The 23,471-nt window shown below is 51.2% G+C and overlaps 1 protein-coding gene across 1 annotated transcript in view; it reads left to right on the forward strand.

Moving 5' to 3' along the window:
- Positions 1–23,471, forward strand: part of LOC135888215 (zinc finger protein 436-like) — a 37,039-nt gene that overhangs the window by 12,240 nt on the left and 1,328 nt on the right. The window contains exons 5-6 of the mRNA XM_065416024.1: positions 19,403–19,516; positions 19,846–21,051. Of these exons, the coding sequence (XP_065272096.1) occupies positions 19,403–19,516; positions 19,846–21,051 (1,320 nt within the window). The remainder of the gene's footprint in view (positions 1–19,402; positions 19,517–19,845; positions 21,052–23,471) is intronic.

Below are 23,471 nucleotides of genomic sequence, written 5' to 3' on the forward strand. Positions count from 1 at the left end.
ACTTTGCTAAACCTTTCCCTAACTTGTTTTCTAATTTAACTCTTTTGCCCTCTACAGCGGCAGTTTTGTATGGTCCGACGTAGGTAGGTTGTAGCTGCCCTCCCTTTCTTGTTTTCCTTCTCGTATTCAGTAACATGACAGTGTCACCAACCTTGAATGTTATTTCCCCATGTTTACAAGTCTTCGTTTTGGCGTACTGTATTTGTTGCTTTTCTTGTGCTTTTGAAATATTACTAATAGCCAGTTTAGTTTCAGCATCACGTCTAGCTTCAATTTTCATGATGTACTCTTTGTAGTATTCTTCATCAGATTCCTCAAAATCTGTTGGCTTTGGAAACAAATGGAGAAGGAGTTGTGTTTGTGAAAAGAACAATCGCAGAATAACATATGCACCTGAAAGCTGAAGGACACTTACCGTGTAGTTGTCTGAGACTTGGTCTGGGAATCTTGCCTCAAAGCCGTACAGTAGTCGATAGGGTGACAATTTGGTTGTCATGTTTGGTTTTGTTCTCAAAGAAAATACGTCACCAAGAAATTCATCACAATTAGTCGCACTGTCATCAACCAACTTACGCAATGCTCTGTAAAAAATGGGGATGGATTATTTGTGGGGGAAGGGGAAAGGACTGTCTTTACTGAGAGAAATTGTATGCAATCGAAAAGGCGTAAAGAGGCCATCCTAGTGCAGTGGGATAATTCCTTTTACTTGAAATAAAAGACAAGTTGAGTTTCAATGTACTAAACATTTGAAGCAATTTGTAGCTTCTGTCATAGTGCAGTCTCCTTTCTATTAATATTGTAATTTTTCTCTGCCCTAAAATTACCTTTTGATGGACTTGTTTGTGTTTTCAGCTAGTCCATTGGTTTGTGGATGGTATGGGTTGGTGAAGCTACATTGTATTCCCAATTTTTTGCACATCTCTAGGTTAAGCTGAAAGGAAAAAAACGTATGCCATAAACTTTCCTTTGGACAGGTTTGGTGTGTAACCCTAACCCTAACCCTCTCCCCTGATACCTTACATGGCATGCTTTATATGTAAGATCACAATTATATGAAAATGAGGGATATGGGGTACACTTTCCCAAGGTATAGAATGTCACACATTCATTTTCTGATATAGCTGTACACCTACTCTTAAAAGTTTTCTAATAAATCACTGTTTAAAAATGTATAGTGTGTATCTTCTAGAAATGAAACTTATATCTAACTCTGAGTTGTGAAGAATATGTATTAAGGCTATAACAACCAACAAGAATGCACTTTTATCTAGAAAACCATGATTAAATCGAGTCTTCCTGACTAATGATTTAAATCATGATTTAAATCAATTTGATTTAAATCAAATCCACCATGGTTTAGGGTCAGTGTCACAGCCTTTATGTACATGTTTATTACTCAAGAAATCTTAAGTGACACTTTCGCTGTATGACAAGATGCTTAGTCACCATCCTCAAAATACCCATTAGACAAACACTTGATACCAAACACATTTTTGGAGAACAGAGAACCAACCTCACATTCCTATATTTTCAGGACTGTTTAAAAAACATTTTGCAAGTGGAATTTCATGGCTATTGCATGAAAAACCCTTAATGAAAGTCTGAACATTTAAAAAGAAATCTTTATTAGTCCCTTTCCACTGCATAGTAGGTCATACAGTCTATTAATAAAAAAAAATTGAAAGCAAACAAAACATTGAGAGTAGTGAAAAACATTATAAATAGTATATGAAATACTGAATTCCTTTGGAAAGCAAGATCATAGGCAGAAAAATCTACCATTGTGCTTTATACAGACTTCCACTTCTGTCACTGTTACCTCTTTGCTCCTTATGTGTGTGTATCACCACAAAAATTACACTCAGAACTGTGGTACTCACGTGTCACCTCACTGCACTCTCATTTAATTTTTGAGACATTTTCTTTAGCCTTTGTCTTCACTGTTAAAACTTAACTTGTCTTGTGTTGTTTTCATTAGTTTTATTAGCAGTGAGATAAAGGCCTATGTCTGCATAATGGGGACACAAGATATATTATACACACTTGGATATTCTTCAGTGGTTGATAATGTCAGATCCTTCTCATTCTCAGTATGCTGAGCTGAGCTGAAGTGTCTGTCTTCCCATCATCCAGATTGCTGGGACAGTCACTTCTCACTGGTCAGTCTTTGTACCTCAGGTGTTTCCGGTTCTTGTAGGCTGTCATTGTCCACCTTTTCTTTCTTCCCCCCAGTTTCTGGAAAGCTCTTGTGCTGTGACCTGGGTCAAACAGCAGCCACTGTGTACAGGTATTTGATCTTGGTCAAGTAGTCCCCATTGTATACCACTATCGTTCAGAGGTTCCTATTGCACACAGTTCCTGGGATAATCTTTATGTCTTTGTGCATTCCTTCAATAAGCCACTAACGTTGTCTGGCCTCATCCAACAGAGCACATGTGAAATACAGAGACATGGTCAATATTTCTAGCCTCGGATACAAACGTTACATGCATAGAGGTTGGATAAACACAGTCAATAGGTCTTAAGTTTTGCAATGATACCCCACATCAGCCATCTTGGATAAAGTATATATTAGCTATGTCATATCCAGATCATAAGCATATTTTCATAAAGAATGTAGAGGATAATGTCACACCCCACATGTACGTTTGCTGATCTGCAAATAGTAAAGGAGCATGCATCTTTGGGTGCAAACGCTCATGACAATAGTGCAGAGCCATGCAAGCTCCATGATTCTGTGTGAGATGGCAGACAGTGAGGTGGGCCAGGCAGGTTTGTGGGTTTAGAAAAAAAAGGTGTAAACATTATGTATACGTTTATGTATGGGATACATATAAAATTAGTGGATAGTTAACAATGCATTATAAGAAGTTGGATCCCATGGCCACAACCACCCTGTCTGACCTGTTTGGTACCCAGCATACACTGCCAAACCAAAGCTTCCCAAAATACAGTAGGATATCTATTCATGGTGCACCTCACTCTGAATCTATACAAGTGCTTCCGGTGAGTACCCTGACTGCTGAGACAAGGAGGCCAGGAGGCATGCACACAAGTGACATAGTAACCGTAAAAACAAGAAGAAGTCCGGTGGCACCTTAAAGACTAACAGATAAGGTGCCACCGGACTCCTTGTTGTTTTTGTGGATACAGACTAACACGGCTACCTCCTGATACTTGACATAGTAACCGTAGTGACTCTATGCTGACATAACTTGAGTTAGCCACACTTAAAGTGTAGATATGGCCTTAGGTCTATTAAATGTTCGGGAGAAGTAACAGGAAAGTATGAGGGTAGACTAAGATTCATTCAGGTGTTTAGTCTCAAGGCATTGGAACTGGTCTTACTGCACCCACCCTACAGGCTCAGGAACAAAGAGGCACATAAAAAAATATATCATTTATTTATTAAAATGTCTTGACTCGAGGGTCTATAACTCATTATTTTAGAATTCTTGTGGTTGTAAAAGTATCTTGGGGTTGTAGGTGTGTGTTCATTATATTTTGAAAGGCAAAACCATGAATGGGTTGAACAAAGAACTAGATCAGTCCCTCAGGATAAGTAGATTGGCTATTAGCCAAGATAATCGGGTGCAGGCCCATGCTCTGCATGTCCCTAAACTGTCCTTTGACTCAGTGGTGAGCTGGAGCCGGTTCGCACCGGTTCGCGGGAACCGGTTTTTTAAATTTAGAAGCCCTTTTAGAACCGGTTGTCCAGCGTGGGACAACTGGTTCTAAAAGGGCCTTTAAATTTAACAAACGCTCCCTGCCGCGGCCCCAGCTCACCTCAGCTCTGCCTCCACCTCCTCCCATGAATGCTCCGCCCTGCTTCTCCTCCCCCCCTGCTTCCCGCGAATCAGCTGTTCGCGCGGGAAGCCTGGGAGAGCTGAGAAGCAAGCAGGCTTCCTGCTCAGGCCCAGGAAGACAGAGCTGGGGGAGGGGGAGCGAGGAGGGCCATGTGCCCAGGCCGGTCTCCGGCCGCGGCTCTGCCCGGCCCCGCGTCCCCGACCACCCGGCTCCGGGCATGGCGGCGGCCCGGCCCCGCGGCTCTGGCCGCGGCCCTCCCCGGCTGCGGCCATGCCCTGCCCCGCGTTCCCGGCCGCCTGGCTCCGGCTGCGTCCCCGGCGCCCGGCTCCTGATGCAGCGTGATGCGGCCAGGCTCCGGCAGCGCGGGTCCGGGCGCGGCAGTGGCCCCGCATCCCCAGCTCCGGCCGCGGCCCTCCCCGGCCGCCCATCTTTGGCCGCTGCCCTCCCCGGCTCCGGCCACCCTCCCCGGCTCCGGCCACAGCCCCCTGGGCCAGCCTGGCCCCATGGCTCCGGCCGCCCGGCTCCTGCTGTGGTGCGACGCGGCTGGGCTCCGGCAGCGCGGGTCCGGGCGCGGCGGTGGCCCCGCATCCCGGCTCCGGACGCGGCCCTCCCTGGCCGCCCGTCTTTGGCCACGGCCCTCCCCAGCTCCGGCCGCCTGGCTCCCGCTGCGTCCTCTGGTCCCGCGTCCCCAGGCTCCCGGCTCCGTCCGCAGCCGGACTGTAGCGCCACCAGCCACTCCAGGCAGCGCGGTAAGGAGGCAGGGAGGGGGTGTTGGAGAGAGGGCAGGGGAGTTCGGGGGGTGGTGGGGAGGTGGAGAGGGGTTGGGGCAGTCAGAGGGCAGGGAACAGGGGGATTGAATAGGGGCAAGGGTCCCAGGAGGGCAGTCAGGAAGGAGCAGGGGTTGGATGGGGTGGTGGAAGGCAGTCAGGGGCAGGGGTTCCAGGGGCAGTCAGGGGATAGAGAGAAGGGGTGGTTGGATGGGGCAGGGGTCCCTGGGGTGGGGGTGGGGGCGTCAAGGAACACGGGGGGTTGGATGGAGCAGGAGTCCCGGGGGGTGGGCCATGACCCCCTCGTGGGGTTAGGAGGGAACCGGTTGTTACGATTTTGGCAGCTCATCACTGCTTTGACTGCCAGATGATGGGAGTGGACAATGGGATGGTTCACTGAGTCATTGCCTGGTCTGATCATTCCCTTAGAAGCACCTGGCCTTGGCCACTGTCACAAGACAGGATACTAGATTAGGCGGACTATTGGGCTGACCCACGATGGCAGTTCTAATTTTCTGCAAAAATTATAATCGATTTTTTTCCAGGGAGAAAGACGTTCTAGGAGATAGTATACTGCCTTTATTGAATATTTGAGAATCAAGTTGTACACAATGGCATGCGGAAAAACACTAAGGGCTAGACTGAGAGGCAAAATAACAGTTGCAAAAATGCAATCCCCATTGGTGGATTGACTCAAAACAAAGTTTTGACACTAGGCCAGAAATTCAGTCACCTCTAAAATGAGAAGAAAAAATTAAATTTAAAAATTCAGGGAATTCAGGGAATCCCAGCAGCAGATAAGACAATTTGGGAAACTGCTCGGAGACTCTATGCAGTCAGATACAGTGATAAGGGATTCTTTGTTTCTGAGGGGATATGTGTAAAATGTTTGACTGAATTAATTCTCAGGGATTATCTATACTGGCAAGTTAAAGTGCTCTAGCTTGCTGGCTCAGGGATGTGAAAAATCAGCCCCTGGAGCGCAGCAAGTTTGAGCGCTTTAAAGCGCTAGTGTGGACAGGGTTGGATCCCAGTGCTTGGAGCTAATCCCGTTGTTGAGGTGGATTACCAGGAGCACTGGCGCCTGTGGCCAGGGCCGGCTTTAGGAAGTGCGGGGCCCGATTCGACGGGACCCCGGCAGAGATGACTCACCCGGCGGCGCTCCGGGTCTTCCGCGGCACTGAAGGACCCGCCACCGAAGACCCGGTAGGGAACCACCCGGTGAGTACATCCCCCGCCCCATCCGACCCCCACCCATGTCCTGCCCCTGACTGCCCCCCTCAGAAACCGCAACCCATCAACCCCCCACCCCCCGCTCCTTGTCCCCTGACCACTCCTTCCCAAGACCCCCCACCCTAACTGCCCCCCAGGACCCCACCCCCTACCCAACTCGCCCTGCTCCCTGTCCCGACTGCCCTGACCCCATCCACCACCACCCCGACAGACCCCCGGAACTTCCACGCCTACCCGAACCCCCCCTTCCGCATCCCCTGACCGCCCCCCAAAAACCTCTGCCTGATCCAACCCCCCCACCCACTCCCTGTCCCCGGGACTCCCTGTCCCTGCCTTATCCAACTCCTCCCTCCCCACCCCGGTCTCTTACAATGCCGCTTACCCCCACCGGAGCCGGGCTGGGCCCGGGGCCGCACCGCCCGGCCCGAGCCGCGCCACCCGGAGCCATGCCGCTGGGCCGGAGCCGCTGGGCCGGAGCCGGACTGGGCCGCGCCGCGCCTCCGTGGAGCCCTCCTCGCACCCCCCCGCCCCAGCTTACCTGCCCTGCTTGTTTCCAGGCTTCCCCCCGAACATCTGATTAGCAGGAAGCAGGGGAGGAGAAGGGGGGCGGAGCGTTCAGGGGAGGAGGGGGAGGTGAGCTGGGGCCGGGGTGGAGAGCTGCCGGAGCTTGGGAACCGGCTCCAGCTCACCATTGGGCGCGGGGCCCAATTGAGGAGAATTGGGTGAATCGGCCTAAAGCTGGCCCTGCCCGCGGCAGCGCTTTGAAAGTTGTAGTGTAGACATAGCCACAGTAGGTTAGATCAGACAAAGAGGAGCTGCATTGACAAGGCATTGGGATGCCTGTGCCTTTAAGAACCCAGCTCTGGGAAGCCAGTGCTGAGAGGTGCTGTCTGTGAGAAAGGAAATAAAAAAAACTGCTTTGCCCCCCACCATTTTTGCAAGCACGGGTGTCTCAATCCCACTGGGGTAACTGTTACCCACTGTGCCCCGCCTGTGCCGGGTTTTGCCCTCTGTCACCCTCTGCCAGCACCTCACCCCGAGCTTAACTCCTGCTCCTCCCCCCCAGCCCTGATTTTGCCCTTTACCCCCTCTCCTAATGCTGCCTCCAGCTGCTTGACCCCCCTGACCAGTCAATTTCTGCCCCCTGCTCAGACCCTGGCCACCCCCCTGCTCCAATTCGCCCCTTTTTACCCCCTGTAAAAAGCAGTCAGCAGATTTTTACGGTTAATAAGGGCAGGGTGAAGAGCAGTGGCTTCAGCAGATGTTACTGAGCATGCTCAGTTCGTGTGACCATACAAAAAAGCCACTTTGCTCAAATAAAAAAGCCTCTCGCCCGCCAACAAACTATTTTGCCAAGCAGTGGTATCTCAGTCCCACTGGGGTAACTGCTGCCCCCTCTGCCCCGTCTGTGCTGGGTTTTGCCCTCTGACACCCTCTGCCAGCGCCTCACTCCTGGTCTTAACTCCAACTCCTCCCCCCCCTTCCTGATTTTCCCTTTAGCCCCTTTCCTACTCAGGGCTGCCCGGGGGGGGGGGGGGGGGGGGCAGGTGGGGCAATTTGCCCCAGGCCCTGGGCCCCGCAGGGGCCCCCACGAGAGTTTTCAGGGGCCCCCACAAGACTTTTTGGCAGGTCTTCAGTGCCGCCGAACACACCCGGAGCAAAGACCCGGAGCTTCTTCCGCTCCGGGTCTTCGGCGGCGAGGGTTCCTTCCGCTCCGGGTCTTCGGCGACAGTTCGGCGGCGAGGGTTCCTTCCGCTCCGGGTCTTCGGCGGCAGTTCGGCGGCGAGGGTTCCTTCCGCTCCGGGTCTTCGGCGGCAGTTCGGCGGCGAGGGTTCCTTCCGCTCCGGGTCTTCGGCGGCAGTTCGGCGGCGAGGGTTCCTTCCGCTCCGGGTCTTCGGCGACAGTTCGGCGGCGAGGGTTCCTTCCGCTCCGGGTCTTCGGCGGCAGTTCGGCGGCGAGGGTTCCTTCCGCTCCGGGTCTTCGGCGGCAGTTCGGCGGCGAGGGTTCCTTCCGCTCCGGGTCTTCGGCGGCAGTTCGGTGGCGAGGGTTCCTTCCGCTCCGGGTCTTTGGCGGCAATTCGGCGGCGAGGGTTCCTTCCGCTCCGGCTCTTCGGCGGCAGTTCGGCGGCAAGAGTTCCTTCCGCTCTGGCTCTTCGGCGGCGAGGGTTCCTTCCGCTCCGGGTCTTCGGCGGCAGTTCGGCGGCGAGGGTTCCTTCGCTCTGAGTCTTTGGCGGCAGTTCGGCGGCGAGGGTTCCTTCGCTCCGAGTCTTCGGCGGCAGTTCGGCGGCGAGGGTTCCTTCCGCTCCGGGTCTTTGGCGGCAATTTGGTGGCGAGGGTTCCTTCCGCTCCGGGTCTTCGGCGGCAGTTCGGCGGCGAGGGTTCCTTCCGCTCCGGGTCTTTGGCGGCAATTCGGTGGCGAGAGTTCCTTCTGCTCCGGGTCTTCGGCGGCAGTTCGGCGGCGAGAGTTCCTTCCGCTCCGGGTCTTCGGCGGCAGTTCGGCGGCGAGGGTTCCTTCCGCTCCGGGTCTTCGGCGGCAATTCGGCGGCGAGGGTTCCTTCCGCTCCGGCTCTTCGGCGGCAGTTCGGCGGCAAGAGTTCCTTCCGCTCTGGCTCTTCGGCGGCGAGGGTTCCTTCCGCTCCGGGTCTTCGGCGGCAGTTCGGCGGCGAGGGTTCCTTCGCTCTGAGTCTTTGGCGGCAGTTCGGCGGCGAGGGTTCCTTCGCTCCGAGTCTTCGGCGGCAGTTCGGCGGCGAGGGTTCCTTCCGCTCCGGGTCTTTGGCGGCAATTTGGTGGCGAGGGTTCCTTCCGCTCCGGGTCTTCGGCGGCAGTTCGGCGGCGAGGGTTCCTTCCGCTCCGGGTCTTCGGCGGCAATTTGGTGGCGAGGGTTCCTTCCGCTCCGGGTCTTCGGCGGCAGTTCGGCGGCGAGGGTTCCTTCCGCTCCGGGTCTTCGGCGGCAATTTGGTGGCGAGGGTTCCTTCCGCTCCGGGTCTTCGGCGGCAGTTCGGCGGCGAGGGTTCCTTCCGCTCCGGGTCTTCGGCGGCAATTTGGTGGCGAGGGTTCCTTCCGCTCCGGGTCTTCGGCGACAGGTCCTTCATTTGCTCCGGGACCCGCTGCCGAAGTGCCCCAAAGACCCGGAGCGGAAGGACCCCGGGCCCCCTGAATCTTCTGGGCGGCCCTGTTCCTACTGCTGCCTCCAGCTGCTTGACCCCCCAGATCAGTAAATTTCCTCCCCCTGCTCAGAGCCTGGTCACCCCCCTGCTCCGATTCGCCCCTTTGCCACTTTTTAACCCCTGTCAAAAGCAAAACGCAGAATCTTACGGCTAATAAGGGCAGGGTGAAGGGCAGTGGCTTCAGCAGATGTACTGAGCATGCTCAGTACACCGTAAGTAGCACATTGCTACGGAGAGCGCTTTAATACACTACACGGGCCTGGGCCCCGCTCGGAGGGAAGGTAAGAGAGACCCGCCCCCCGTCACCCCCGGGCTGCAGGGGGAGGTTTGGCCCCTGGCTGCGATTCTCGCCCTGGGCCCGGGAAAGCTGCCGCCAGCTCCCGTTGGGGGGCGGGGGAGAGTCCGCGCCGTGCTGGGGCAGCCACAGGGAGGGCAGAGCGGGAGGCGGCGTAAACGGGGCAGGGATGTGGGGGGAGACACAGAAAGTGGGTGAAGGGCTTGTAGGAGACAGGATGGGGGGCAGGTCGATGGGGGGATCAGGCTTCAGGGGGGAATGATGGGGCTGATGGGAACGAGGCTGGAATGGAGGGAAAGGGGGTGTGTGGGGAGGGGAGGCCGGGGGGAGACTGTGAGAGCAAGAGGAGACCGGCTGGGGAAGGGAGGACCAGGGGGCAGGGAGCATTGGGGGTGGGCGGCTGGGGACTATCCCTACAGGGCTCAGAAACTACAAGGCAAATATCCAGATGTCCCCCCACACCACCTTCCCTGCCGCCCCCATGTGCTAATGACCCACCCATGCTGGTGGGGTCTGTCTCTCCTGAGTGTGTGGGCTGCCCACGGCCCTGGTCTGATTTCCGGGCAGGATTCAGATCTCAGCCACACCGGAGTCACTGCTGGTTCTGGGCCAATGGGATCAGCCTCTGCCTGCCTGTCCCTGGGGGCTGCAGGGGCAGGACAGGGAGGCTCAGGCATTAGCTGCTGCCACCAAAGGGCTCCGATTATGGGTAAGGGAGAGGAGAAGGGGGGCCCGTGTCTCTCCCTGCTCATGTTATTACAGCCCTGGAGTTCAGTTCCCTGGGTCAGAAATTGCTGCCCCCTGAATTTTGACGTGAAACCCAGACTGAGCCACTGCTTCTTATGCAGCGGGGTCTGTGTGTGTGTGGGGGAAACCTGCATTCACCCCCCTCTGTGCCCAGCCCCGGGAGGGGAGGGGAGGGGGAACAGGTTCCAGTGGCTGGAACCAGCCCCTGGGGCAGCCCCGGGCTCTGCCCACACCAGCCCCTGAGCCGGAGCCTGCAGGTGACTGGGAGAGACCTGGGGGAAAGGGCTGGGGCTGGGCATGAAAATGACGCTGCACAAAGGGCCCCTTTCAGGGACCAGCTGGGGAGTTTGTACTGGACGGGAAGGGGGTTCCCCGTGTGTCAGCGGGTCCCAGAGCTGCTGCCCTCACAAACTCAGTCAGGATCAAACCCCTCTTAGCAGTGGCAGTGGGTGATCTAGCTAGTAAGTGCAAAGGCCCACGACACTGAGGCAGTCACCAGTTCTCCCAGGGTGAGGGAAGAAGATAAAAAGGGGGAGCGGAGAGACTGAAAGGGGCAGCAGGAGCAGGAAGTGGAGAGGGAGGTTCCCAGCTCCCAGCCCTGCCCGGATCCATTCCCTGCACCCCCTGGGCAGACTGACTCTCCTGGGAACAAGGGGCCGAGCTGAGACAGGAGAAGCCAGTTGCTGACTTTGCTGAAGCACTGCACTACTTTGGGGGGGGGAGAGGGAGTTAGAGGGGCTGACAGTACAGTGCCAGGGGGAATCCCCCAAAGTGGCTCCTTCGGTTCTGCTCTTTTGCCAGCATTTGGCTCAGAGACGCTGTTACTGGGAGGGTTTAATGGTGCCCCGGTGGGTTCAGTTCAGGCAGGGGGGGCCTGGCCTGGGTGGTAATAAACTAAGTGGGTTTCTTGCCAGCGTGGTAGAGTCCAAAGTGTCTGTCTGCAGGGAGAGAGCCTGGGCGGAATCGGGGTGTGACAGGGACTGAAGCCCCTTCTGTAACCTCCCTCATCGCCCCGACAGGCTGAGGAATCACGTCCACATTTCACTCCAGATCGTCCCGTCGTGCAGGAGACAGGGCAGGGAAATGGCTATGATGGAGCCAGCTCAGGTAGGGGATCTTCAGGGAGGGGCTGGGCAGGGGGAGGGAGAGGCAGGGAGGAGACAGGGTGCAATAAACATGCTGAGCAGGCCTACTGGCGGTGGGGAGGGGGGAACATTCCCCCATTTCTCAAATATGAAACAACCCCCCGGACAGGGCTGGAAAAACTGACCAGCCTCCCAATGCTGGAGCCTGACCCCACTGGCCCAAGGCTGCTGTGAAATACGAAGGGAAGCTGTTGGGATTCCTGTCCCTGTCCCCAGCTCAGAGCTCGGCTTCCTGTGCCAGCCTATGGATGGGAGGTGTGTGGTAAATGAGAAGATGCTGCCCTTCTCCAGCTGCTGTGGTGGGGCAAGGAGCTCTCACCTTCTCCCACCCCATGAAGCCTCCTGGCTGCTCTGAGCAGAGTGCGGGTGGGAATCTGCTTCTCCGGCCCTCCCAGAGCTTCCGAGATTGTTTTCTTTTTCTTTCTTCCTTTCCCGTGGCTGTGGCAGCAGGTGCTGAGTGGGGGACTCTTGTTGTTTCAGATGCCGGTGACCTTCGAGGAGGTGGCTGTGTATTTCACCCAGGGGCAGGGGGCTCTGCTGGACCCCGCTCAGAGAGCCCTCTACAGGGACGTCATGCAGGAGAACTACGAGGCAGTGACCTCGCTGGGTAAGCGATTCCCATCCCTTCAGTTAGTCGAAGCCGTGCAGCGCTTTAACAGGACAGTGTGGTCGCACGCCAGCACTGGGACAGAGCTGGTAAACCACCTCCATGAGCAAGTTTCAGCGCAGTAACTTACACTACTAAGGCCTTGTCTACAGTAGCATCTCATAAGTGTGCATCTGTACACACTGTGTGGCTAGTGCTGTTGTGTTGTTAATTTCGGGCACACCACATACATTCCTATTTAGAGATGTTTTCAAGACTTGGGCTTGCTTTAATTGGAGCTCCACACTTCTTATTCCTTGCTTCAATAATGTACCAAAAATGTTGTCACATGTGCCTGTGTAGCCCTCAAAATCTTACCCAAGGCTGACATTTTCCCTTGTAATGCCTGAATATCAGATGATTTAAAACTCCAGTTCCAGCACCAATGCCACCTACAATGTATTCTCTTATACCTCTTTTATTTTGTATAGTCCCGTCTCCCCATGGTTGTCGCCAAGCTTGTAATAGAGGTAAGGCATATGGCATACACTGCAGATGTTGTGCACTCATGTTTATTTGAGTTCTTTCCAACCGGATTGTTTGGTCCACAATAGTTGGGGCTTCAATTATTTCTCCCCTTCTATATGGGTGTTCATCTGCCATAATTTTTGGTGCAATCTTATATCCCTGAAAATATCCTCCCTCATTAATTTTCCTAAAGCAACTCAATCTTCTCATTATGGAAGAATCCACCATCATATCATATTCCCATAATTTGAGAGCCATTGACTCATTCCATCCCACATGAATATTAGCCACTTCTTGTTCAGGAGTCACGTCTAAGGTGACTACATCAAATCCCAAACTCCAAAGGGTACAATTCAGAGTGCTCACGTTCAGATTATTTTCATCATAACTAAATCTAAACATTAGTCAACCTTCCTCTCTTAGTATGAACAAATATCTCCATTGCTCTTCCAAATTGGTGGTAGGTATTTCCATCTCACATTTTTTCCATCTTCCCACCGTATTTTAAATTTTACCTCAAAAGGTTTCTCTTCACATATGGTTTTGTTTGGTCCTTTTTTTCCCATTGTGTCCCACGAGTAGTCAAATGTGTTATCTCCTTTGCTCCATACCTCCATCCTAGAGGTGCTCCCATATGTATATCCACCTACCCCTAAATTCCCCCAAATATTCAAAAAATATATTAGTGAGAAAAAAAGGTGGGGGGAGTGAGTGAGAGCATGCAGGGAGATACCGCACAGTGTTATTGTAACAATGTTTAGAACACCGTTTAAGACAGAGGTGGGCAAACTGCGGCCCGCGGGACCGTCCTGCCTGGCCCCCGAGCTCCTGGCACAGGAGGCTAGCCCCTGGCCCCACCCCTGCTGTTTCCCCTCCCCCGCAGCCTCAGCTCACTCGCTCCGCCGCTGGCGCAATGCTCTGGGTGGTGGGGCTGTGAGCTCCTGGGGCAACGCAGCTGCAGAGCCCGGCCTGACCCGGTGCTCTGTGCTGGGCGGTGGCGTGGCCCGTCTCCAGCCGGTGGCGCAGCTGTAGCGCCGCCAGCCACCGGTACTCCAGGCAGTGCGGTAAGGGGGCAGGGAGAAGGGTGGAGGTTGGATAGAGGGCAGGGGAGTTCGGTGTGGTGGTCAGGGGGCGGGGGTATGGATAGGGGGCAGGGTGGTCGGGGGAGGAACAAGGGGTTGAATGGGGGCAGGGGTTCCGGGGGGGCAGTCAGGAAGGAGGGGGGGTTGGATGGGGCAGCAGGGGGCAGTCGGGGGCAGTCAGGGGACAGGGAGAAGGGGTGGTTGGATGGGGCGGGGGTCCCAGAGGGACCGTTAGGGAACGGGGGGGTTGGATGGGGCAGGAGTCCTGGGGGAGGCAGATAGGAGGTGAGGGCCGGGCCACGACCCCCTCCGCTAACCGGCCCTCCATACAATTTACGAAACCCGATGCGGCCCTCAGGCCAGAAAGTTTGCCCGCCCCTGGTTTAAGAAGAGAAGTAAAGGGGTGGAGGAGGAGGCAGCCAAGTGGACTAAAGTTAAGCCCCTTCTCTGTTAGAAAAGCAGATTATTGCATTTGGGACATGCCCTTGGATGCAGTGGAACCCGATGTAACAATTGACACTTTAGAAAATATGTTTGAGAAATACGTACAGCTGTGCAGGCCTAATGCGAGTAAAAAGCAAGCGGCCGTAGTGTGGCTGTTGTGGTAGGCTGCAAAGAAGGCAATTGTGCATAGGGGGGAAATCTGTGCGGAGATACAGACATTACAAGAGAATTCTAAAACTCGCCAAGAAAATTTGGAGCGGGAAGTGAGGCCGGCACAGCTAATGCAAACTCAAATAGAACAAATGGGGAAACAAAATAGGGAATTGGAAAAGAAAATGGTGGATTGGGAAAAGATTCAGGCAGACAAAGATCAATTGGAAAATCAAGTGGTAGGGATGAAACAGTTAATTTGAGAACTGACTGAGGAAGAGGGGACTGCAAGCGCTTCTCACAGTTGGTGCCCGAAAACCATAGCAACCTGGAGGAACCAGGTGAGAAGGAGGGAACTGCAAGTGGCGTCTGTATGTCAAACAGAGAATGGAGATTTGGATTTGGATTTTAATGGAGATATCCAGTATGGAGAGGATTCGGAGGACCAGCGTGGGGGTCAAGAGAAAAGGGAACTTACCGTATGTACTCGTTCATAAGCCGAATTTTTTTAGTCAAAAAGGGAAGCACCGGAGACGGGGGGTCGGCTTATGAACGGGTATAGAGAGGGAGAGGTGGGACAACAGAGGGAGCAAGGAGAGGCAGCACAGCCAGAAGGGAAGAGGCGGGGCCAGAGTCTCTCTGCTTCTGGCCACGCCTCTCTCCCCCCAACCTCTGAAGCAGCTCCAGCCAGGCCAGAGACATCCTCCCCTGGCCCTCCCTAGATAAGGTGGGAAGAGATGGGATGGGGAGAGTGTGGGGGTCCCGGGCTAGGGGTGGGGTCATGCGGGGGGTGGTCACAGGGTTACTCCCTTGACCCCCAGCTTCTCTTTCCCCACAAATTTCCCCACCAGTTGCTGTCCTGGCCCGTCAGGGTAAGCAGCTGGCGCGCCGGGATGCTTTGCTTACTTAGGTTTACCTCCGTGCCTGCCGACGCTCGAGGTAAACAAACCATCTCGGCCCACCAGTGGCTTATCCTGATGTCCCGGGAGCCAAAGTTTGCTCACCCCTGAATTATAGGGTCGGCTTATGAATGGGTCATAAAAATTTTCGGTTTTTACTTATCCACCTTGGGGGGATCGGCTTATAAACGAACCAGCTTATGATCGAGTATATACGGTAATTGGCCTTGAGATGGGCTTTATCCTAAACTGAGGGAAGAAATACAAAATTGGCCGGGAGAGCCTAAGCCAGAAAAGTCTGTAGCAGTGTTAGAACGGAGATCAACTATTAACGATGCAGCGGGAGAAATACAGTCAGAAGAGACATGAGTAATTCTGGCGAGTTTGTCAGATTTACAGTTGAGGGCGAAGTCATTAGGCCCAGTGAATACGAATAATCTAGCTACGTGGCTGGTACAGTGGGCAGAGTTAGGAGGAATGGAGAATTTAAATATGAGCAAATGTTATAAATTGATCAGGGCAGCTGCCACTGGAGAGAGTAGACAAGCAGTAGATTGAGCGAAAAATGCTTTGGAGAGGCAGCCAGAAGCATGCTGGCTGGTGCCACAATTTATTGTGCTGTTAGGGAAAGAGAGAGGTCAAAGACCGTTGAAGGAGTTATCCAGTGCAGATTACATGAAGCCTGAGGATTCGCCCAGGGATTACCTGTTAAAGAGAATAACATTGGGGTTATTGGCTGGCGAAATGCAACCGGTGACTAACTCCACGGCAGAGATTGCCAGACATATCACAGCGGATTCTTTGATGGCCGTTGATTTGAATCAGAGAGAATTTTGGAATGATGTGTTTGAAGGATTGGACAGGAATTTAGTAGCAAAGTCTACTAATTTGGTGAAGCAAGCAGCCCAGGATGAGGGGTTAACTGTTATGGATTCACTGGATAACGTGCCAACGAATGATGAAAGGTGGAAGCCAGGTAGAAGGATTGAAACCCAGAGTAGCTTTTGTTGAAGCAATAACATTCAGATGAGAGTGCTTATAGATCAGGACACCGAGAGAGAGGAAGGGGCCGTGGTAGAGGAGAAGACGCACCACCACAAGGAGGTAGAAGGTGGAATAATCAAAATGAGCCCCAGAAGGGAGAAGATGTGATTTGAAATATTGCTTGGAGGTATTTGAAATTGAGGGGAGTAAATAGGGATAAGCGGAATGGGAGATGATGTACTGATGAATTGATCAAAGCAATGCAAAGGATGGAAGAAGAAATGTCTAAGGAGCAGAAAAGAGTTGCAGCTGTGAAAGCTGAGGATTCCTAGGAACCTATTTTATAGGGAAGCCCCGATGACCAGTTGCTCCCACTGGAAATGGGTCCCCAGGAGTGAGCAATGGTCACGAGATGAAGATGGGACTCGAATGGGAGACCTAGAACAACTGTCGTTGTGGGAGACAATGGACCCAAAGACGCCCTATTGCATAGTGGGGCTGGTGTAAATATTGTAAATAGAAATTGTGATTTGACTCGATATGTGTCTGAGATCATTACAGCAGCCTCCTTTGCTGGGGAAGGACTGGCAGGAAAGATGTATCGTTCAGTAGAAATAACTATTATACCCAGCGAGAGAATAGGAGGTTTTTGTTGTAAAGAACAAATGCTTCAGATAAATCAGGCGACTTAGCCAATGATATTAGGAACTCCTTGTTTGGAGAGGAATCAGTTGGTTTTGGATTTAACTCATGGAGTTCTGTGGCGTGTGCCCGACTGGACAGTAGACGCTCTGACAGCAGGACACATGCCAAGAATATGTGCTGCAGAAGCAATGGAGGAGATTACACTGAATCCACGAGATGTGTGGGTAAAAGAGTTTCCCAATGTATGGACCAAGAATAAAGCAGAATGTGGTAAAATCAAAGCGTGTGTTAAAATCGCAGGGGATGACGTGCTACCACAGAGACAATATAACTATCCCGTGCAGGCAGAGGCAGGAATTGAGAAAATAGTTGAATCACTGGAACAACAGGGAGTGATTGGAAAAGGGAATTCTGCACACAATTGCCCAATTTGGCTGGTAGTAAAAAGCTTCAGGAGATTAGAGACTGACCGTGGATATTAGACAAATTAATAAAGCTACCCCTGCCATGGCACCAATAGTAGCAGATTTGCCTCAAGTCATTACAAGAATATAGGGGGCCTCTAAATGGTTCTCTGTCATAGATTTGGCAAAAAAAAATTTCGCCATCCCGATTCTTGGGCCCGCTTTGTGTTTACCTTCACGGGACAACGGTACTTATTCAAAAGAATTCCCCAGGGCCTGCGCTGTGCTCCAGCTATTGTACACCAACATGTGGTGCAGATGCCGGATTAATTCTCCAAAGAGGATCGGGAGAATGTCACCTCATATGTAGATGACATATTAGTTTGGGGAGACACTGAGGAGGTGCTGACTGAGCGGACTAAAAGTGTGTTGAGACTTATTCAGGGAACGGGTTTTAAGGCTATTCGAGAGAAAGCCCAATTAGTGCAAAAGAGGGTGAATTATTTGGGGGTGACCCTAAGGGAGCAAGGAATTCAGGTAGATCAACAAAAGGTGACATCATTGCTGAAATTACCCAGACCAGAGAATTCTCATGCATTGAGAGTAATGTTAGGAGGGTTTAACTATCTAAGAAAGCACATTTGGAATTTCACCATTATAACTAGACCCTTGTGGTGTTTATTGAAAAAGAAAGTAGAATGGGAGTGGGGGCGTGAACAAGAAAAAGCTTTTTGTGACTTAAAACAGGCTTTGGTACAAGCCCCAGCATTGAAATTCTCTGAGATGAACAAGCCGTAGGTGGCCGGCAACCCAACAGGGATTAGCATCAGTGTTGATGCAGGAAACTGATAAAGGAAAGTTAATAGCGGTGGTGCACCCATCTAGAAGATTAACCCCTATGGAGCAGCAGTTTGGAATTTGTGAAAGAGAATGTTTAGCTGCTGTGTGGGCCATTGAAGCTTTTGCTTTTGACTACTGGCACAGCCCCTGTTGTAATAGAGATACCTCACTCTCCCCTGACGTACATCTGATCAGGAAAACTACAGGAGAAAATTTCAAATACCAGAATGGCCCAAAGGGCTTTGATGTTAACTAGCAGAGATGTTACCTATGAGAATAACAAACAAGCAAGGATGTTACCATATGTCCTCCTGACAGAAGGAGAAGAGCATGAATGCCCACTTCCAGAAACTGAACCAAAGTTAATAGAAGAAGCACCCCCGGTAGATGAAGTGTTATGCCTTGGAGAAAAAGAGGTTTGGTTCACAGATGGTCGTTCTTACCATGAAAGGCGTAAGCAATATATGGGTGATGCTGCTGTGCGAGCTAATGGGGAGACTCTCTGGATCCATGGGCAGGACTTCAGCTCAGGTAGCAGAGATCAGAGCTCTTAGGCCATGTCTACACTGGCGCGTTACAGCGCAGTAACTTGCTCGCTCGGGTGTGAAAAATCACCCTTCCTCAAGTGCAGCAAGTTTGCGCTCTGTAACGCGCCAGTGTAGACAGGCTCCCAACGCTCAGAGCTATTCCCCTCGTCTTTAAGGTTTTTAGTGTAGACTTAGCCTTTGTGATCTGCTTAAACAGAAAAAATAATGTTGCACTTTGCCTTTATGTCTATATGGATTCAGACTTTGTGGTACAGGGACTGTTACCCTGGATTTGGATTTGGAAAAAGAACCATTGGGAAACAGCTGAGGGGGAAAATTTGGCCCAAAAGGAAAATTGGAAATTTATCTTTGATTGGTTGAAAGAACACCTGGGAAAATTAAAGGTAAGACATACTAAAAGTCATCCAAAGGGAGAAGGGGATGAAAAATATCAGAAAGATAAAGTGGCTGCTTTAGCTAAATTAGCAAATAAAGGAACCTTTGGGGGTTATGGTAATTACTAGCGCTCACGCCATGAAACAGGAGGCTGAACCTAAAGATGGGAAACCTCGAGTATGAAAGGGGGTTATTCAGTGAATAAGAAAACAGGAGAGGTAAAGTGAGTACCTGATAAACTTCAAAGAGAAGAGATCATTAACCTGTGTCACTCTATGGCCCACCGAGGAATAGAAAATACTCTCTTTAAGGTAAAAACAGATTGGAATGTGATCTAAGGTGCGAGAGGACGTAGAAAATTTGGTTAAAAATTGCATAAGATATGCAGCAGTTTAAAATAGACCACCGAATTTGGGACCCCTGTGGAACCAAAGACTTGTAGAGCCGTGGAGTAGAATACAGGTTGATTATATTAAGACCCAAAGGGGCCATCAGTATTTATTAGTGATAGTAAAAAGAATGAGTATTTGTGGCACCTTAGTCCTATAACATATTACATGGATATATGGGTTATATATGTACATATCCCAACATACCCTGCGTCTCCCAAGGGGGCTCAGTGACCCTTTTCCCATCAACTGGAATTGAATTATCCCTCAGCACGGGGACAGGTTCCACTCATGGAATACCCTTTGTGACAAATACTCTCTCAATACTCCATGCAGCCTGATCTGGTCTGATTTCACCCCGTGTATAGGATTTCCCATTCCCAAACCTGACCTGATCGCACAGCTGGAACGAGGGGAAGAGCCGTGGGTGCCCGATCTACAGGCCGGCGAGGAAAGAGAGGTCCTGAGATGCACCCGCACAGGTGAGAATGGACACAGAAACCATCTGGGGAATGAAGGAAAAAGTTGAGAATCCCCAAAATATGGTGTAAGTAAGAGCCCACAGTTCTTCCTCATGTCAACAAAGGGAGGGCTGCAGTCAGCAGATATCGCTCACTGTTTTCCACCCACCCTGTTAGCTGCAGGAGTTTCCTTCACAGCTTTCTTCCCTGTGAGTGTTTGGGAGGGATCTGGAAGCAGAATCCAATTGCTGATTCTTTGCAACTTTCCTGTGTTGGGTATTCCCTCTGTGCTATTCCTCTTTCTCCCCAGCACAACAACTCCTGTCTGAATTGTCTCTCTCTCCCAGCAGGTGCTGAGATAGTCAGTGAGAAGGAGAAAGGGAATCATCATGAGGAAGATCCTGGGGATGTGGAACCACAGCGCACATTTATGGGAAGAGCTGAAGGGAATTTTTCCCAGTGCTGGGAACAGAGAGAAGCTTGTGGAAATTGGCACAGGTCAGAGAGGCTGATGGGAAACCACCCAGGGAAGAAAGTGGATGAATCTATTAACTGTGGGGGAGGAGACAAGGATCCCACAGCCCAGCGGACAAATCCCAAGGAAGAGAAACCCTACCACTGCCTCCAGTGTGGGAAAGGATTCATTGTGAGACCACACCATGTTACAAATCAGACAATCCATACTGGAGAGAAACCCCTTCAATACTTGGTCCCTGGGAAAATCTTCAATATCTGCTCAGACTTTAATAACCAAGGGAAAAGCCACATAGGAGAGAAATCCTATCAATGCCTCGAGTGCGGGAACTGTTTGAATTCAGCACTAATTACACATCAGATAAACCACACAGGAGAGAGATCCCTTAAGTGCTTAGACTGTGGAAAAAGTTTCATACGGAGGTCAGATCTTGTTAATCATCAGGCAATCCACACAGGAAACAGACCCCATAAGTGCTTAGACTGTGGAAAGAGTTTCACACAGCGATCATATCTTGTAATACATCAGAGGATCCACACAGGAGAGAGACCCCATAAGTGCTTAGACTGTGGGAAAAGTTACATACAGAGTTCAGACCTTGCTAAACATCAGGCAATCCACACAGGAGAGAGACCCCATAAGTGCTTAGACTGTGGGAAAAGTTACATATGGAGGTCAGAGCTTGTTAGACATCAGGCAATCCACACAGGAGAGAGACCCCATAAGTGCTTAGACTGTGGAAAGAGTTTCACACAGCGATCATATCTTTTAACACATCAGAGGATCCACACAGGAGAGAGACCCCATAAGTGCTTGGACTGTGGGAAAAGTTTCATATGGAGGTCAGAGCTTGTTAAACATCAGGCAATCCACACAGGAGAGAGACCCCATAAGTGCTTAGACTGTGGGAAAAGTTACACACGGCGGTCAGACCTTGTTAGGCATCAGGCATTCCACACAGGAGAGAGACCCCATAAGTGCTTAGACTGTGGAAAAAGCTTCATACGGAGGTCACTCCTTGTTAGACATCAGGCAATCCACACAGGAGAGAAATCCCATGAACGTGTGGACTATGGGAAAGGTTTCATACAGCGGTCAGACCTTGTTACACGTCAGGCAATCCACATAGGAGAGAGACCCCATAAGTGCTTAGACTGTGGGAGAAGTTTCAGAAACACATCAGCCCTTGGTAAACATCAGGCATTCCACACAGGAGAGAGACCCCATAAGTGCTTAGACTGTGGGAAAAGTTACATAAGGAGGTCAGAGCTTGTTAGACATCAGGCAATCCACACAGGAGAGAGACCCCATAAGTGCTTAGACTGTGGAAAGAGTTTCACACAGCGATCATATCTTGTAACACATCATAGGATCCACACAGGAGAGAGACCCCATAAGTGCTTGGACTGTGGGAAAAGTTTCATATGTAGGTCAGACCTTGTTAAACATCAGGCCACCCACACAGGAGAGAGACCTCATAAGTGCTTACACTGTGGGAAAAGTTACACACGCCGGTCAGACCTTGTTAGACATCAGGCAATCCACACAAGAGAGAAATCCCATAAATATGTGGACTGTGGAAAAAGTTCCATACGGAGGTCAGACCTTCTTAAACATCAGGCCACCCACACAGGAGAGAGATCCCACAAGTGTTTAGTCTGTGGAAAAGGTTTCATATGTAGGTCACACCTTGTTAGACATCAGAGAATCCACACAGGAGAGAGACCCCACAAGTGATTGGACCGTGGGGAAATTCACGCAGATATCACACCTCATTATATATGAGAGAATCCACACAGGATCTAAACTTCTCTGACACAGACAGAAAGTGGTAAGGAAATTGCATGTAAATGACCTAGATTCAACCTTTAGAAACATGTTAGAAAAGTGTGTCCTCCTTAGATAAACTAGAGCTTCGAGAGGTAAACGTGTATTGTTAAAGACATGGAAGAAGATGGTAACTGTAGTGGTCTTTTGCTGTATCTTGTTAGAGGTTAACAATGGAAATAAACGGTTCCTGTCTAGGGCTGTATTCTGTGAATTCAGAGATTAAAAGGGAATATTAACATTTAGATAAAACTTGGTTGTAATAATGTCATTGTTTGTCTCCTGAAAGTTTGTGGTAAACTGTCTATGAACTGCTTTATGGAGAATCACCTCATGTTAATCCATGTAATTCATTACCAGTGATGTTTAGGAAATAGAAGGTTACTTCAAAAGCCTGTTGTTCAGCCAAGGACTGTGAGCTGTCGAGACGCTGCAAAAATGATCCGTTCTTCTCTGATCTGCCGAAGCGTTATTCGGGGGGGGGGGGGGGGGAGTGTGAGTCGGAAGACGGAGATCTCCAGTCCCATCTGGACCGCCCTGACATTGAAATTGGACATTGGACTAGAACTTGATGAAATGATTCTGTAAAGGACTCTTTGCAATTCTAAAGCATCATCTCTACAGTGAAACTGACCTAAGGACTCTGCACGTCTGTATGTATAATGATCGTTCAACCAACTCTCTCTCTTTTCTTCTTTTAATAAATCTTAGTTGAGTTAATAAGAATTGGCTGTAAGTGTGTATTTGGGTAAGATCTGAAGAATTCCTTAACTTGGTGGATAATGTATAGGATCCTTTGCGATTGGTGGAACTTTTTAATGTGATGAATAAGAATTTCAGTTAGCCCATTTAAACATGATGGGGATATCTGGGAAGGAGCCCAAGGCTGGGTTGCTCTAAGGGAGCTGTTCTTTTTCCCTCTGTGTAGCAGTAAGGTACTGTAGAAGCTGTTTTGTTGCTGGCTTGGAGAATCTAAGTATTGGAATATCCACCAGTTTTGAGGATTGTCGGCCCCATTCTTTGTCGTTTGCCCTAATTGCGCAATCTCAGTGTGGCCCCCTAGGACCCTGGTCACAACTTCATAAATGCCTGGCCTGTGGGGAAAGTTTCATTCAGCCATCGTATCTCCCTAGCCCCAGCTGATGGGGGGGGATGCCCTGCATTTCCCCAGCCCACGGTGTTGGGGGAAAAAATCCCCTGTGGCTCTGCAGCTGCTTCGGCTGGCGGGGAAACACCCCTGCAGCTCGCAAGCTGCCACCAACAGAGGGTGGCGGGGAGTCCGCCAATGATCCCCAGTCCTCGTGGGCCCACGGCTCCCCACTCTTCCTGGGCACTGGGGAATGCCCCGCAGTTCCCCACTACCCATGGGCCTTGTGGGATCCCTCAGTTCCCCAGTCCCCATGAGTGCCTGGGACCTCTGGAGTTCCCAAGGGCCCGTGGATGCGGGGGGAATCCTGAGGTGTTAGGGAATTTCCCCGGGGGCAGGGAGGAAATGGCTCCCCAGTCCCCACGAGTGTGTGGGCGGGAATCCCCTGTTGCTCCTGTCAAAGTCAGACTCAGGACTCACAATTTGTCAGACCACTCTGTTTGTTAGCAAAAGCGCTCTGCTAATACACCCAGATAATGTGAGTGCCATGCAAGGCCCAAACTTATTTATACAGATAAAAAGGGCAC

The sequence above is a fragment of the Emys orbicularis genome, chromosome 13 (assembly GCF_028017835.1).
Source record: "Emys orbicularis isolate rEmyOrb1 chromosome 13, rEmyOrb1.hap1, whole genome shotgun sequence".
NCBI classification, from domain to species: Eukaryota; Metazoa; Chordata; order Testudines; family Emydidae; genus Emys; species Emys orbicularis.